Source organism: Trachypithecus francoisi, unplaced genomic scaffold, assembly GCF_009764315.1.
Source record: "Trachypithecus francoisi isolate TF-2019V2 unplaced genomic scaffold, Tfra_2.0 Lachesis_group0, whole genome shotgun sequence".
Lineage (NCBI taxonomy): Eukaryota > Metazoa > Chordata > Mammalia > Primates > Cercopithecidae > Trachypithecus > Trachypithecus francoisi.
The window spans coordinates 187,874,838-187,893,075 of record NW_022681453.1 but is presented as its reverse complement, the minus strand read 5'-3'; the positions used below and the strand labels follow the sequence as shown (position 1 = coordinate 187,893,075).

General features: G+C 41.2%; 1 protein-coding gene across 3 annotated transcripts in view; it reads right to left on the bottom strand.

The window, feature by feature from the left end:
- TPRG1 (tumor protein p63 regulated 1) overlaps positions 1-18,238 on the bottom strand; it is a 151,789-nt gene that overhangs the window by 106,846 nt on the left and 26,705 nt on the right. For all 3 annotated transcript variants that reach the window (XM_033213043.1, XM_033213044.1, XM_033213042.1), the window contains exon 2: positions 4,669-4,899. In XM_033213043.1, coding sequence (XP_033068934.1) covers positions 4,669-4,890 — 222 coding nt within the window. In that variant the 5' untranslated portion in view covers positions 4,891-4,899. The remainder of the gene's footprint in view (positions 1-4,668; positions 4,900-18,238) is intronic.

The following is an 18,238-nucleotide window of genomic DNA, read 5'->3' as shown; positions in this document are numbered from 1 at the left end:
TTGCCACTTGCTAACCTCTTGGGCAAGTCAGTGGTCACTAACTACTGTGACACTGAGCAAGCAACTCCCCCTTCTCTGGGCCTTATTTTCCTTTGAGAACAAGTGTGTTGATTAGCTCACTGGTGCTCAAAATGTGGTCTCAGGACAGAGAGCATCAGTATCACCAAAGACTTTGTGGTAATCCAGAATATAATGTTTTGCATGGTAAAGATTGAGAAGCATATGACTATATCAGCTGTAGATCTCATTTCAGCTTTAAGAAGTCATATTTTATCATGACTCTTTCATAGATTTGAATCTTTGAGACTCTTGATCTTATTGAATTATCCCTTGAGAAAATGAATTAGCTTCCTTTTTACTGCTACAGACCCTATATGTCTACATTTATATCTTACCCTGAAGATCAGGAAGAGGTCATGGGCATCTTAATGTTGTTTCCTATGACCAATTACAGAAAAGTGGATGTAAAGTCAAGAAAAAAGAGAAAGCATTTATAACAACAATGAGATGCCATTTATAAAATATTGATAGATGTGTTATGCACTTTACTAAGAACTTTTACAAAGTTAGCTTATTTAAATTTCTATATAAAACTGGTGTTTTATCTATACTTTGTAGATGAGGAAATACATGCATATACATACAATACCCCGTCCCCCCAACCATACACACACACACACACACACTTCTCTCCAGTTTTTTTCAACTACCACCCATCAGCAGACTTGTGGTTTATAAGCTAGTAAAGCTGGATCTTTTTTTTAAGTTTATCGTTATAAATTTCAGTTAAGCCAACAGTTGTATTTCCATTGTTCTCCCTTGTGTGAATGCACATTTATTTTACTCACATGGCAATAAGAGCTCTTCATATTATGTCTGTTGGTCTGAAGGAGGGCAAATGCTGAGTATCTTGGAAAATCTCCCTATTGGTCCCCAGAGTCTTCAAGTTTACTTTAGATTCACTAATAATTAGATTTTCCCTCTCAAGCTTTTGAGAACTTAAGATTGTTTTTGATACACCTAATAGATATTCTTTGAATTGATTGGAATCAGTCATTGAAAACACTTGTAAAGGAGCCATAAATTCTATCGTACATGGTTAGGAGAGTGTTGGACTTGGAGAAAGAAGATCCAGAATCAAGACCCGGAATCTAGCTGCAGCTCTTCCACAAACATTATATGACTTGGACAGGTCACTTCATTTTTCTCAAATTTCAATATGTTCATCTTTAAAACAAGGATGGTAAGCCCTCTCCTGCCTGCCTCCCAGTGTTGCTCTGGGGAATCAAACAGATAAAGGATGTGCGTTTGCTGTATAAGCTACATGGTGCAACACCAATACAATCATCATGTGTAGTGGATTTGGACTCTGTCAGTTTAGCTAAGCTGAAGCTACATTTTCTAGAATTGCTTTTTTGGGTGTGTTTCCAAATTAGGACTGCCAACAATAGACACCAGTGTAATATTCAAAAGGCAGAACTGAAACATAAGTTGTTTTCCCTGTTGAAGATCAGTGCAGGTCACCATGGACTGTGACAACTCATGTTCATGGCAACTGATATCCTGGTTTACCTGATGGCAAGGGGTAGCCCCTGTACCTGCATCTCCTTCCATCACAGTCAGGCTTTCTTTCTAAGATTTTCCTCTTCCTGGGCTGGCTAAGTGTGTAGCTCAGTAATGAAAGCACTAGCTTCTAAAAGTGACCTCACATCATCAAGGTTAAACTTGGTGGCAGACAGACATAGGTTCCAGTATTTCCTCAGAAGTTAGACATTGTCACCAGAAATTCCAGTTTGTCCATGCAATTTTTTTCTTATTCCTTTTTCCCTATTTCCTCTTCACAACTGCCAACTGGTTGGCCTATTCTAACTTCAGGCCCAACACCAGATTCAGAGAAAACAATTTTCCATAGTCTCAGCCAGCTCTCATAATAAATCAGTTCCCAATAATAAATCTCTTATTCTATATCACAGTGTGTTCTTCTATCATCAAACCCTGACATCATCAATATCAAAGATAGCACAACTCCAAGAGATGCTTTGATTTCCTTTGCAGCTATATCACACAGCTTAACTTTGCATATTGAATAAAGTTCACATACTTTGGAAAACAAACCATATGCTCTACATATGCAGAAACACTCACACAAACACACATATAGTATAGCACCTACTAAAGCATCTTGCACATAAGAGTATATGCAATGTTTAAACACAGACTCACACAGGCACACACACACACACACACACACACACACACTCATTAAGTTGCTTTAGTTAAAACTTTACCTAAACCAAAGATATATTTTGAAAGCAACCAAATCAGGATTTATTAATTAAAGCTTTGGAAAAGTCACAAAACCCTGCCCCCAATTTTTTATGAGAATGAGTTGAAATGCATTTTTTTCCAAAAAGAGATCTCCCACAGTCACATGAAAATGAGATGTTCTCTGTTGCTGTAGTGTAAACTCCCTGATTTTGCCCCCAATTGATCGTAGCCCCTAAGCTAACCATGACTGTGCTAATAAGAATGTTGAAGGATTGGAAAGAGGATCTGTAAGTAGGAGGAAGAGCTCAAGAGGGAAAGGTACTAGAAACCTATGAAGCACTCTCCACTGGATCCAAATGCTAAAAGTTAAAAATATTGTTTTTTAATATCTAGATATACGAGCTCCCTCCTGCTTACTTACCCATCCATCTACTTTCCCAGCTCCATTGCGCAGTTAAGAGAGCTCAGCTCCAGATGGTAGCTGTAGGTTTGAGATTTAAAGCTATCTGCCCCCAAGTCATAATATGAGCACCCCATTGTAAACCTTAGAGAGTCAGTGCATTCTTAGCAACCCTCTCTACTCCATTATCCATATCTTTTCCACACAAACAATGAATACCCTCACTGGGTTAACAGCTTTGTATTCTAGCTACTACAGCTCTCTCCTTACAGAATATTAGTTCTTTGAGATCAGGTTTAGCATAAACACAAACTGAGGAACCAAAGTAGGAAGCTGGGGGACATACTTCTTTTTTTTTTTTTTTTTTTTTTTTTTTTTTGTAGAGAAAGAAAAGCGGGGCCCAGGGGACCGGTGCTCAGCTTACAGAGGACCCACGCCGGCACCGGCCTCTGAGTTCCCTGAGGATTTATTGAGAATTATCTTAGTCATTAAAAGGATAAGGGAGTGGCTGGACAATAGGATTATTGTAGGGAGGAAATCAGCAGTAAGACATATGAAAAAATCCTTGTAATATGAACAAGTTTAAAGGAAAATGCTGTGCCTTGAGATGTATATGCGACATCTCCATAAACCTTTTAGCAGTATTGCTCCAGCAAGTCCCACCTTATTCCTAAAGGTGGTTTCTCCTCACTCAGTAAACAAGGCACACAATGGGTATTACCCGGAGATGTTCCATTGCCCAAGGAGGGGCAGGAGACAAATGTTTTTCTCTTTCTTGAGATTTAAGAGAATGGTGATGACTTTTAACCACAAGCAGCCTTTAGGCACTTGTTTAACAAAGCACATTCTTCACAGCCCCAAATCCTTTTAACCTTAAATCACCTTCGCACATGTCTCTTGCAAGGACAAAGTTGAAAGTAAGGTCACAGATTAACAGCATCTCAAATACAGAACTAAACGGAGTCTTTTATGTCTTCTTCCTTCTATATAGACATGGTAACAAGCTGATCTCTCGTTCTTTTCAACAAAACCACCATTGTCATCACGATACCGAGATTACATACTTCACAAGGTAATAGAATATCACAAAGCAAATGGAGACTGGACGAGAGCACAGGATGGTGTTAAAATTAAAGTTAAAATTGCTAACAAAATTTTGGGCATGCATAGTCATTGATAACATTTTATCAGGAAATAGGGTTTGAGAGCAGACAACCTGACTGACCAAAATTTATTAGGTGGGAATTTCTTCCTCCTAATAAGCCTGGGAGCACTACAGGAGGCCGGGGCTTATTTCATCCCTTCGGCTTCAACCGTAAAAGGCGGCACGCCTCCAAGGGGGTCGTTTATAGGCCTACCCTCAGAGCGCATTCTCTTTCTCAGGGATATTCCTTGCTGAGAAAAAGAATTCAGCGATATCTCTCCTATTTGTGTGCAAAAAGAGAAAAGATATGGCTCTGTTCCGTCTGGCTCACCGGCGGCCAGTTCAAGGTTGCCTCCCTTGTTCCCTGAACATCACTGTTATCCTGTTCTTTTTACAAGATGCCCAGTTTTTGTATTGTTCAAACACACGTGCTCTACAAACAATTTGTGCAGTTAAGGCAATCATCACAGTGTCCTGAGGTGATATATATCCTCCTCAGCTTACAAAGAAGATGATGGGATTAAGAGATGAAAGTAAAGATTTGGGAAATTACAAAAGTATAAATTTTGGAGAACTAATAAAATGTCCATGAAATCTTCATATTTTATGTTTTTCTGCTGTGGCTTCAGCCGGGGACATACTTCTTAATACTATCTCTGGGATCTAAAATAGATCTTTAAATTCTCTAAAGTTCAGATCCTTCATCTTTAGGGATAAGGATACCTATTTCATGATTATTATGACGATTACATGAAACAAATGTGAATACGCTCGGTAAATATGTGATACGCAGAAGGATTTTAAGATGTTTTATGGTGAGTTTTTATGTAGTATTTAAGAGAACCAATAAATTTACCCGTGTAGCGAAGTACTTCCGTGAGATATAAGGCTGATGATAAGGATTGGGGTAAAGAGTAGTTTTAATCACACTTGACTGCCTTGAAATCTGTCTTGGCATCGGCTCCTTGCCTGGGTCCTCTTCTTCCATCGATAGGTGGTCAGTCTCAGAGGGCTGGTCATCTCCCTCTTGCTTCAGGGATACAGCCTGGAATCCTTCAAAACTCCCAATTGTTGACATTTCTTCAGCCTAAAACAAGGGCAGAAAAATCTCATTGGAAAAAATGTTACCTGTGTACCTGTGTCCTAGCTATGGCAAAACAGAATATGATGAGCAAATGGCATTCCTGAAACTTAAGAACACCCCTCATGTTAACTAAACAGAGGCATTGGTGGATACAGCTTAATAACACAGATTTCTAAATACCATCCATAATCCTACAAGGTCATTTACCAGACGAGTGAAGGAGAGACTCTCCGGACAGAGAAAAGGAGTTTGCAAGTAGTTTCATTTTCTCATCTTTAATCCCAGGAGACAGGAACCTGATCAAGAGAAGAGCTGTATAAAATAATTACCAGACAATTTCTCTTCAAAATTGCATCGCATTTTTGGTTGAAAATTCACCAGACTGAAAGCTTAAGAGTTAAAAGCAATGATAATGCGTTTTCTTTTGTGCTTCTTGGGTAATAATAGAGCATAAGAGCACTTAGAACTGAACGTGTTTTTAAACTGAAAAATTCGAATTCTAAAAATTTATTCTAAGGAAATAATTTAGATGAATACCCAAAGACTCACACGCATGCACCTGCACACACAAACACAAACACACATACACACACAGTTGTTCAGCTGGGCATGGTGGCTCATGCCTGTAATCCCAGCACTCTAAGAGGCTGAGACTGGTAGATCCCTTGTGCTCAGGAGTTTGAGACCAGCCTGGGCAACATGGTGAAACCTAGTGTCTACAAAAAATACAAAAATTAGCCAGACATGGTGTCATGTGCCCATAGTCCCAGCTGCTCAGTAGGATGAGGTGGGAGGATCACCTGAGCACAGGAAGTGGAAGTTGCAGTGAGCCAAGATTATTCCACTGCACTCCAGGCTAGGCAACAGAGCAAGACCCCGTCTCAAAAAAAAAAAAAAAAACAACAAAGTTTGTTCATTACAACATCACATCTAATAGAAAAATATACCACGTTATATGTAAAAGAAAAACACACCAACCAATTTATATCTCATCAAAGAACACTGTGTATAAAAATAACATTAGACATTCATGCAACATTGTGTCTAACACTAAAAAATAAAAATAAAAAAGTATCCATCAGTAAGCAGTTGACTAAATAAAATATGTTGTACCATACTATAAAACACAAGTGAGTGTATATTTTCATCACCAAAAAATATCCAAATATATTATAAATGGAAAAAAGTAAGTTACAAAATATTATAAATAATATTATTCCAATTTGTTAAAATAATTTAGAAAGAAAGAGAAGAAAGATAAAGGGGAAAGGAAAGGAAAGGAAGAAGGAAAGGAAAGGAAAGGAAGAAGGAAAAAGGAGAAAGAAGAAACAAAGAAAGAGAAAGAAAGAAAGAAAGAAAGAAAGGAGGGAAGGGAAGGGAAGGGAAGGGAAGGGAGGAAAAGGAAGAAAAGAAAGGAAAAGAAAAGAAAAGAAGGAAGGAAGGAAGGAAGGCAATGTACCTGCATATGTATATACAGGCATACATGTATGATATAACGGATTTAAAAACATCTAAAAAGAGGACCTGGAAGTAAAATAAAATATTAACAATAATTGTCTCTAGATGACAGTGTTAGAGGTGATTTTTATTTTTGTTTCCATGTCTGTGGGTGCTAGTAATGATCGCACATGGTTTAAAATAAATAAAAATAATATATTGGTTTCTATTTTGTACATACAAAGCAAAGCAAAATAAAATAGAAGGCACATGGTAGCTTGGCAAAATGTGCACTCAGACCATTTCAAGCTGACAGTGAGCATGTTATCCACGCTGCCTAGAAAGTTTCATGTCCATTTTCACCATGAAAGTAGGAATGCCATATTATTCTCAGAGTCACCTCCTTGTTCTTAAACAAAAGTGATTTTTAATCAATTTCCTTGGTTCTTGTGAAACAAAGGAAGGTGAGAAAAAAGCCCCTAACCCCAGCAAGCTTCCACTTTTGAAACTGAGATTAACCAGGGTATTCACAAGAGGTAAAAACAGTATGATCCTATAACTTATTAGCTAATTTTGGATATTTTGGCGTGAAAAGGGTGCCATTGGCAATTATGTCAGGATGATAGGAGTGAACTGGACTCTCTCAGGCAAATGTGGATCTATATACACGTTCGCCCTGAGGATTTGAATGTAGGAGAAAACACAGCTAAAGTAACTTACAAGTGGAAAGCCTTACACAGCTTGCTTTATATGTTTTCTTAAGATTTGTATGTTTTCTTATCCAATCTTTCCAGCAATCCTAGAAGAGCTACTTACTGTTTCCCCATCTTTCTGAGGAACACAGAGTAGATGGGAATCACCCAGGGTCACACTTTGATAGTCATAGTAGCAACTGGCCTCCCATCCATGCCTCCAGTATAGCACACCCAACGTCTGTCGGTCTGTCGCAAGGCACCGTATCATGCTGCCTTATGACAGAAAAGATGTCTCTGAGCTTTTAGGTAATTCTTTAAAGTTAGGTGTGCAAAAGGTAGAAATTGGTCTCTGGGAAAATGAGGAATGAAGAAGCAGGAGAAAGTGTGTGTGTGTGTGTGTGTGTGTGTGTGTGAGAGAGAGAGAGAGAGAGAGAGACAGAGAGAGAGAGAGACAGAGAGAGACAGAGAGACAGAGAGAGAAAGGAGACAGAAGGCACTCTGGCTTCCCTGTCCCTAGCAGCTACATGCTCTACGTATGTAGGTCTGTCACCTTTATCACAGTGGGTGTTGGAAGGAAACACATTTCTAAAGTTCTCTATAACCTGTGAAGGAAGGTTTGTGCCATTGGCGAAGGAAAGCCTGCTTCTGTATTTGCGCATTCTGTGAACACACGCCTAACAACAGACATCTGCGAAAGGCTCCTGTGCCTGGAAAACAGAGGGAGGATTTAATTAGCACCACTTCCTCTCCCTCAGGCTGTCTTCTCTGGAAACACTTGGGGAAGCTCTGCGCTCTGAGACCAAGCTGTTTGAGATCCAGGAAAGAAGGAAACTCTCAGCTCCGTTTAAATTCTCACAGCCATAAATAGTGGGGAAGTTGAGCCCAGCTATCCCAATCCAGAGTAATTCCAGCTCTATTCGAGTCACAGGAACATATTAGAAGAACAATAAATAGAACTTCCTCAACTTCCCCAGTATGAGAAGCGTGCTGCCCATCTACACATTCCACTCTATTTCTCATGGCCTCTGGCCCCGTTCATTCCCAATTCAATAATAGGTGTTCTTCTATCCCTGCATAGGCTATATTCTATGAAATGCTAAAGGTACATTAATACCAGTAGCAGATCCAGTCAAAATCAAATGTTCCATTGCTTTCACATAGATCAATCATCCCCTGCAACAAACTCACTGGGAACCTGTTAGAACTGAAAAGATTTACTGTTCTGTAATATTCCCCAGTAAATTTATCTTCATTTAGAGAGTAAAGGCAGCACAATTTCATAGGAAAACAAAGGGTCAAAACTTAGAAATAAGCAAATGATGTTCACCCTTTTTTTTTTTTTTTTTTTTTTCTTTTTTTTTGAGACAGAGGCTCACTCTGTCTCCAGGCTGGAGTGCAGTGGCGCAATCTCAGCTCACTGCATTCTCTGCCTCCCAGGTTCAAGCGATTCTCCTGCCTCAGCCTCCTGAGTAACTGGGACTACACGCCATGCCACCATGCCCAGTTAATTTTTTGTATTTTTAGTAGAGATGGAGTTTCACCATGTTGGCCAGGATGGTCTTGATCTTTTGACCTCGTGATCTGCCCACCTCGGTCTCCCAAAGTCCTGGGATTATAGGCGTGAGCCACCTTGCCCAGCCGATGTTCATACTTTTTAATGGAATCTTCTCATTCCGGGGAATTCATGTAATAAAACTATCTTAAAGAAGCAAAACACTATAATATTAATTGCTTATTCTGAGTAGTAATAAAAAATTGAAAACCAACTAAACACCTAATGTTCAAGGAATGGCTAAGTATATCCAATTGGTATTGTACAGGCATTTAAAATAACACACAAACATTGCAGTAGCACAAGAATAAAGGTTGTATCTTCTTGAGTGAAATAAAGCAGGAGACCAAAATATTTTATCTTGCAATGTTCCATTGAATAATTTCACATTGGTAAAGACTAGAAAGAAAATATCTGTATTTATTGAAGTAGTGGATTGTGCATCAATTTTTGCTTTTTTAAAAAAATTAAATGGCAGTAGCCTTAATAAAGCCTTAAAGAAGTACTACCTTGTCTTTGGTCAGACAATAGAAATACTATATTGCTCAGCTGCCAGAAAATTGACAAGTAAATTTAATACAGTATTATAGTAAATAACTTATTTCCAGATCCTGGTCTAAGTATAACTGTTTCCATTTATAAGTAACTGCATCTATCTCTGTGAGACTTTTTCTAATAATATTATAGAAGCATGTAGGGTGGAAATTATAGCTTAAAAGTTATTGTCTAATTCAATTTTTTTATTTGGCAAATATTGAAACAGACCCCCTGAGATGAAGGTTGTCCATGGCCACACAATTCCATAGAATCAAAACACGCTACCAGACCTCTAGTTTTCTGAACTCCAGTTCACTCCTCTTTCCTACTCTTCAAGTTGCCGCATTTAGAAGAAAAGCAAAGAAACAGCCATTAGACTTATGCACTGGCAAACTGGAGACACTTTTGCCAAATGTCTGAGGCCAGTCCGTTCTGGGCTCAGAGATACAGCTTCCATGAAACAGGACCAATGCCCAGCTTCCCATGCATCAGCAGTGCCACAGCGAGTGCTGCAGGCTGAATGGAGCCTTTCTCTTTCCCCCAGAACCAGGCTGACAAATCCTTTAGGTGCAAGAAGCACAGTGCCTGAGGTTCACAAAACTTTTAGAAGTCCTTGAAATATTTTACTTTCTTTTAAAATGAGAAGGAAAAAAAATAGCTTTTAGGGTCACATAAAATGTTTTAAATTTTTCTCACATCACAAAAAAAGTAAAATTTGTAAGGCACCCCAAACCTATTATATTTTGCCTAAAAGAGAAAAAACACATAATATTGGACAATTTACAGTTATAGAGACAGAAGTTTTAATATTGATGTTGTTACAGTGGAAAGACAAAAAGGTTTGGGGCATAGAGATCAGAATGTGGTCCTGGCTCAAATCCACATGCTTTCTACTCCCATTTGCCATTGAATTTCTCATTCTGGTGCCCCATCCTAGACTGTCAGAGCTAGAAACCTACCACCAGTCCAGAGCTTTCCAGTCTTTTCATCATTGAAGATCCTGCTCCACGCCATACTGAAAGATTTCTGTCCTACAGAAAAACTGCACAATCTTAAGACGATTCTTTTTGCTTTTTCTAAAAGCGCAGACAGATCCACCATAGTTGGCCCCCAGTAAATGTTTGTGTCTCAGAGAAGTGGATGAATAACTACCCTGAGAACTCTTTAATCAGTGTGAAAGGCACCCTGAAAACTCCTAATCAGCTCAAAAGGCATAGCTGGCCACACTTAGTTGCCAGAACTTGAGTCAGAGGCAAAGAAAAGGCATATTTGGGGATTTTGTTTCCCTCTCACAACAGTTCAATAAAGGCCAATTTGAGGCTGGGAGCTGTGGCTCACGCCTGTAATCCCAACACTTTGGGAGGCCAAGGTGGGCGGATCACGTGAAGTCAGGAGTTCAAGACCAGCCTGGCCAACATGGTGAAACACCATCTCTACTAAAAATAGAGAAATTAGCCAGGCGTGGTGGCAGGCCGCTGTAAATCCCAGCTACTTGGGAGGCAGAGGCAGGAAAATTGCTTGAACCTGGGAGGCGGAGGTTGCAGTGAGCTGAGATCGCACTACTGCACTCCAGCCTGGGTGACAGAGCGAGACTCTGTTTAAAATAAATAAATAAATAAGTTTGAGTACAGTTTGAGTATAACAAAAAGTATCATACTTCAGATTTAGAAAACAGTACTGGCATTAAAGATGCTTGTCTTCTCTCAGTGAACCTCTTCACAAGAGCCATGTCATTCTCCATTTCTTCAGCATTACCTGCCCCCTTTTTAAATTTAGTTTTCAGAAAGTCCTTCTGGGCTGCTGGCCCTCTCTGCCTGCTGGACCAGCTCCAACACCAGGCACTCCCTTGCTTTTTTCACTTGTTCTGTCTGTCTCCTGATACCTCCAGAAGTCACATGGGGTTTTTAGAACTCTTATTGCGGTTATCTATAATATCCACAAAGCTTTTGAAATATCAATAGCTACTTGATGATCCCCATTGCTATCTCTGTGAATCCTTGGGAAGGAAAGCTGGTTGTTTAGCACTCATCTATTCCAATCTTCACTGTCTTAGTCCATTGCAGCTGCTATAACCAAAGACATGGAGCTGAATAATTTATAAACCACAGAAATGTATTTCTCACAATTCTGGAGTCTGATTAATCCAAGATCAAGGCACCAGCAGATTGGTGTCTAGTGCGGGTCTCTGCTTTCAAGATGGTGCCTTTAACATTGTACCTTCCGAAGGGGACAAATGCTGTGTCCTCACATGATGGGAGAGATGAAAAGGGTCAAAAGGGCCTAGCTAGTTTCCTCCAGGGTTTTTATAAGGCACTAATCCCATTCATGAGAACAGAGCCCTTATAGCCTAATCACCTCCTACAGGCCTCACCTCTTAATGTGGCTGTTTAGGGGATTATGTTTCAGTATAAATCTTGAAGAAGACACAGACTTTCAAACCATAGCATGCACCTTTTACAAGTAAGGAAACTGAGGCCCAGAATGATTATGTGTCTCTTCTGAACTCTTAGTTATTTACGATTAAGTTAAATAAAGAATGACATTACAGTAACCACAGAATTTAAAAATCTTGTATGTAGAGAAATATTTGTGCACAGACAGGGAACTTAGAAAAGTCTATGGCTTGTTAACAAGAACGATGACTCTTTTGCAGATGAGGTAGCGATGGGAATAGGAAGGAAGAACGGGAGTTAGTCCCTGTGGCCTGTGTGTAGTCAAAGATGTCAACTGTATTTTCTCAGGCGGACACTTCTACCCCCATGAAGGGGTTAACAGTCTCAAGGCATATACTCAAAATAAAAATCTACTTTTAATTTTGACATTTTGTAAAGGTAATTTATGTGAATTTATGTGTGCAGCCTTCCCTGAGTCTCTCTGTGAGAACAGCCGAGGGATGTGCAGTGGATAAACAACAATACTCTAACACCTCATAACTCTCCAACAAGCCTGCTTCTGTGCCAGTTGAGATAAGAAAATTGGCAAACAATTCCTTACAATTTCACATTTTGTATATTAGTGATAACATGCCAGCAGGGGCTGCTCTGTGTCTTGGGGGAAAGTTGAGTTAACGGAAGCTTTCTCCCCTCCCAGCTCCACCTGGGCCAGGCAGAGCTCTCTGCTATAAAGTGCTTTGACTCAGCAGCAGATGGAAAGAGGGCTGTGGGGAAGAATACAGGGCTAGGCTGAGAAATGTGGGTCCTCACTCCTTTGCTGTCCCCTCAGAGTGACCCTGGGTAGGTCACTTTCTTGCTTCCCTTCTCTGCACTGCAGGCTCTTCTCTGCAAAATAAAGGTGAGACTTGATTGTTTGCAAGTTGTGCTCCTGGATACTATTCCTTGTTTGTTGTTGTTGTTGTTTGTTTGTTTTTTGAGATGGAGTCCCACACTGTTGCCCGGGCTGCAGTGCAGTGGTGCGATCTCAACTCACTGCAATCTCTGCCTCCAGGGTTCCAGCGATTCTCCTGCCTCAGCATCCTGAGTAGCTGGGATTACAGATGCCCACCACCACACCCAGCTAATTTTTTTGTATTTTTAGTAGAGATGGGGTTTCACCATTTTGACCAGACTGGTCTCAAACTCCTGACTTCATGATTCGCCCCCCTCAGCCTCCTAAAGTACTGAGATTACAGGTGTGAGCCATCATGCCCAGTCCTGGATACTACTCTTGAGGTTACCTGAGGGGTTCATGGGTGGGTTTTCCGGGCATCAAACTTATTTCAGTCAAAAAAGGTCCGTTTATCACTTACTGGATTTCTTCTGAAGCTTTTATTTGGGGGAAAAATGTTCAAATCTGAAAACTGTTGGACTAAATTATTTGTAAGTTTCCAGCTCAATGAGTCTACAAGATTTAATTAATTTTTCTTCAGTGTCCAGAATGTTTTAGATGGAAGCCTGTAGAGACTGTTCATAGATGGTTTTCCCCATCTCATCTTCATCATGGGACTCCAAATGAGCAAATTAGTTCTTTTTTGATTCAAAAGCTGTAGGGTCAGAGGAATAAGATTGTGAAAACGGTCATGAATTCGGGTGCCTATTGTGGAGATTATAGGGTGTTGTTTTATGACTTCCCTCTGATTCAAATAAAAATCCCAGAGCTGCTTGGGACATGCATAGTGGAGAGCTGGGCATCTCACTCAGTCTAGGGCCAGAGACATGCTTGAGCCTCAGTAACTATTCTTGTACTTAAGAAGGAAATAATTTAAAGTTCTGCTGAGCTTCTCACACCATGTATTGAGTTTTAGAGAGATTTTCTCAAAAATACATAAAGGAGAAAATGATAAAGACAAAGATACTGATGAGAGAATTTTTTGGGATTAAAGATCCCTTGAGATGAATTTTCTTAGACATTTGAGGGCATGCATCCACCACTCATCCAGTCTGGATTATGATAGCACTTGAGTTCTTGACTCCTGTGGCATTGATCCTATTATTCTATAATCACCATTTACTTTCCTGTCTTCAGTAGTGGGCCATAAGGAATTCCAGAGCAGGAACTGTGCTGCACTAATCTTCGCAGTCCAGCACTTAGTATGGGCATTCTATAGAGCAGGCATTAAGTTTAAATATCTTGGATGGATGAATGGATACCCTGCCTGTTTCTCAGCAGTGCTTCAGATTGGAAGGACAAGGCTTATATTTATTTTATCTTTGCACATGACCTCATACACAGCGAGTGCTCTGTAAATGTTTGTGAACTGAGTAATGAAGTTCTGTGCTAAAGCACGAACAAAAGCATCTTCTCTCACAGACACACAGAGGAACTCATACCACAGTCTTTAATCTACAGAAGCTGATAGTCTAGTGGAGGTGACAGAAACATGAGTAGATAATGGCAGCCTTTTGTGATAGAGCCGTGATAAGAGTGTGTGCACGAAACACCATAGAGACAGAAGATGGTGAGTGGGAAGAGGGGAATGCGAGTGTGGGAAGTTAGAGGTATGGAGTAAGGCACCACAGAGCTGACTGCACACTAGAGGGTAGGTGGAGTACATTCCAGGCAAATGTGTGAGGTGTGAGAGGAGTGTGTTCCAAAAGTGGCAGGTAATATGGTATGTGCAACTGAGATGTCAGCTGCCCACCCCCAAATCCAATCCCTTGAAGATCTGGTTACACTTGGTGAAAACTAACATTTCACAATGGGAGGAGAATCTGAAATTCTTCTCCCACTTTCTCGTATTCCCTTCTCTCTGCCATTCCCTCCACACCTGCTGAGAATTTTCTCACAGTCAGCCCACTTACACATTCTGGCCTTGGCACTGTAAAAATTCCACTTGCCTTAAGAATTTCATGGGGTTAACAACTTTATCAAAGACATAGAGAGGCCACGGAGAGGAGTGTCACATTGTGTATTGTCCAGTATTGTATCATTCATCTATTTCTCACTTCTTTCTTCTCAGAATAACAAATTATTTCTTGTTTATGTGTTTGGTTTTGGTTTGAAACATATCTACTTAATCTACATATCCAGATCTCTCGGGTTCTCCCCTTCACAGCCCCTGTCCAATACTGAAATTCCCCTACAGAGATAAACTCTATGGCTAGCTATTAATATAAACCTATATAAGGATTTGTGAATTAGAAGAGAGTTGGCAGGAGAAGCAGCTAAAAAAGTAAAACAAAAGCACTCTGTAAGTCAAATATTGAATTGAGTGACTAAAGTGTCCTACTTTGCAACTGGCCTGACCCTGAAGACTGTGGGACAGAAAGGGGGTAGAAAAGTGGTGGCATTCTGAGGAGTATAAATAAGACTAAATCACCAGACCCCTGGCCCCAACAACACACACATACAAAATAGAGAGAAAAATATAGAAAGAGAGGAAAGAGCAACATGCAAGGTTAAAGATGTTGGTCCTGATAATGTACTCAGAGAGCCTGTAAGGACTCAGATATTTTCTACGTATATAGATGAACAATAAAGGAGCAGAGAGATCAGAAAAAGCAACCAACGCCAACAGTTGAGACCCGCAGTAATCTTTGTTATTTTCTCTATAAACTAAACAGAATCCCTGATTTGGAATCTGCTGATTCAGAAGCATGGTGGTGTCAATGCCTAGGCATTAAAACAAGCCTCTGTCCCGGTTATTGAGACATCCCAGGGGAGTGTGTAGATTAATGCCTACCAGAGATTACTACCTTCCCAGCATTAATCCTCGTGCCAGGCAGTGAGAACAAACATTCCACAACCAGATGTTCCTGCCTGGGAGTTTTGTTTAAGGAAGTCACCCCAAAACCTCGGTTTCTTGTTAGGCTAATTGTGACTTTTTGCACATACATTTTATAAAATTCATGGAAAGTATTCATCTAAGTTCTAAAAATAGTATTTTTCCCTCAAAATAAAAGCTCTAGCCTCTATTATTCTAGTGAAGCTTTTATTAATTAAAATTTTATTGAACTATGACATGCACTCAGAAAACCATAAATATGCAGAACAATGAATTATCATAAAATAAGAATACTGGTGTGATATAGTTTGGCTGTGTCCCCACCCAAATCTCATCTTAAATTGTAGCTCCCATAATTCCCACAGTGTCATGGGAGGGACCCAGTGGGAGGTAACTGAGTCATGGGGGCCGGTCTTTCCCATGCTCTTCTCATGATAGTGAATAAGTGTCTCGAGATCTGATGGATTTATAAGGAGGAGTTTCCCTGCACATGCCCCCTCTTGCCTGCTGCCATGTAAGACATGTCTTGCTTCCCCTTCACCTTCTGCTGTGATTTTGAAGCCTCCTCAGCCATGTGGAACTGTGAGTCAATTAAACCTCTTTCATTTATAAATTACCTAGTCTCTCGTATGTCTTTATTAGTACCATGATAACAGATATTAATACACCATGTAATCATCACCGAGGTCAAGAAATAGCGTGCTACCAGCACTGTGACAGGATTATTTTTCTCAAAGTGGCTCTTTAGTTAGTCTTACATGATAAAATCCAACAAGATTGCCAAACATTTTAGATATTATCTAACTCAACATCTTCATTTTACAAATAAGAAATTAGATCCTCAGATGGGAGTAAGGAAGTGACTTACCTAAGGTCACAAAGTAAATTAGTGGAAGCAGTAGGGTTTCAGGATCCTCTTTTCTGCTTAAACTGCCTTGAATCCCTGAGAAGGCTTTGTTGGCCTATGAAGCAAGAGAAACCTGCTCTCTGAGAGAGATGATGTCAGCAAGATGGCCGGCTAGAAGCCCCCTAGCACTCTACTCTTTACAAAGACAGTCAGAACAACAAATAAACAACTGCATTTTAATGAAACTAACCAAGGAAGAGCATCAAAGTGCATCAGGGGAGTAAAGAAACCCTGGTGAACACAGAAACTTGGGATTGTTACGTAGAGATGGGAAGGAAATGTCAGGCCTCTACCACTCCATCCCTTAATGAGAATCAGCTAGGAACTAGGAGGAACTTCTGTCTACAATGAGGAAGTAAGCAAGAGGATCCTAGGAATCCCCATCAACACCTTGGACACCAACAGATCTCAACCCTGGGATCCCCTGCAGTCCTCACGGGCACTAAGCCCAGCTGTGGGAGCTGACTGGAGTCCACAAAGCTGTGCTCCCTCCAGAGGAGAAGCTGACACTGTGCCCTGCCCGCTGTGGCCCACAGGGCTACTGCATTACACGGTCTTGAATTAGAACTAGGGCTGCATGTGTCTTACTCTAGCAGTAAGTAGTCATGGCTCTCCCTTATCCTTGAGGCTAAGCTACGGCCAAACCACCCCAGACCAGTGCCCAGATATCCTCAAGCCAAGCCACAATCAGCTGTTACAGCTTTCTCTGTTGGCTCAAGCAGAGGGGAAGCCACTTCACCTACCACTCCCTCTGCCTTTTCAGCTCGAGCTGAAGCAGGACTCTGCCTCTTGGGAAATAGGACTTTAGCCACTAAGAGAAGCCACACCTCCCCAGTGTCTACATTGAAGCAGTTCCCTTCATCCCAGGAAACAGGGCCTTGACCACCAAGAATGGTCATGCACCCCAGTACCTAAGCGGCAGCAGCACCCTGCATCCCAGAAAAATGGTGCCTGGGCAGCCCTGAACAGTCACCACACCCTCAGGAGTGAGACGATACAACACATCACCCCCCCTAGGGAATCAGTGTCCTGGTGAAGCTGAGTAGCTTTGCATCTCAGGGTTAGGCTGACATAGTACCCCATGCTTCAAGGAAACAGAGCAGTGGCTGAGCTGAGATACCTCACCCTATAAGCCAAGTAAGTCTAGTACCTTTGGAGCTGGACTAGCCCCCTAGAGAGGTGTCTTAGCTGCTGAGACACCCCTCTTCCTGGGGAGTGAAGTCATCACTGTACTGTCCCCTGCCCAGCACCAGGGCTCAAGTAATAGCCGTGCTCCACCATTCTAGGGTACTGTTGCCACTGCACCTGGCCTCACAGAGTCTGAGATACTGCTGAGCCCTGAAATCCCAGGGTCTATAGTTACTACTACACGGTATCTCATTCCCTGGGACTCAGGCTGCCACTGAGCCCTGTTGGCACAGGTTTCCAAATTGCAACCATACTCTGCTCTGCAGGTCCAAACCTCTACAACATTCCTTTTTCCCCACAGATGTGCCAGTACTCTGAGCTCCCACCCACGGGTAGAATCACAACCATGACCCAGACCCCTGAGCCCGAGCTGCTAGGAGATGCTGCAGAGTCACAGATCCTGGCTCTGTGGGCGACTTATATTCAACCAGCCAAAGAGAGAAAACTTGCAGCCAAAGACCTAGGTGTCACAATAGGTCCATGTAACACTAAGCCCAGGACCTTCGCACCACAGCTGCTATGATTACCTGTACCTGGAACCCAGCACCACTGCAGCTACTTGTAGGCTGTGTCAGACCTGGTACCAAAAGGGATCTCCTTGGCTAAGGCTCTCCATTGTAGGAAAAATAAGGAAAGGAGAACCCCAAAGCCCTTGACACCTAAAACATTAACAACCTATGCTGTCACGGCCACAGGCTTCTACAGCCTAGGCCACTGAGGTGCCCACACTTACTACTGACACTGAATACAGCTAAAGAAGCTGCACAGAGATCATACCATTGCACTTATGCAGAAAATCAGTTGCCACACCCTTCCCAACGAGCAGGCAAAAAAACAACAGCAGGTGAAAAACTTTCTTTATGAAA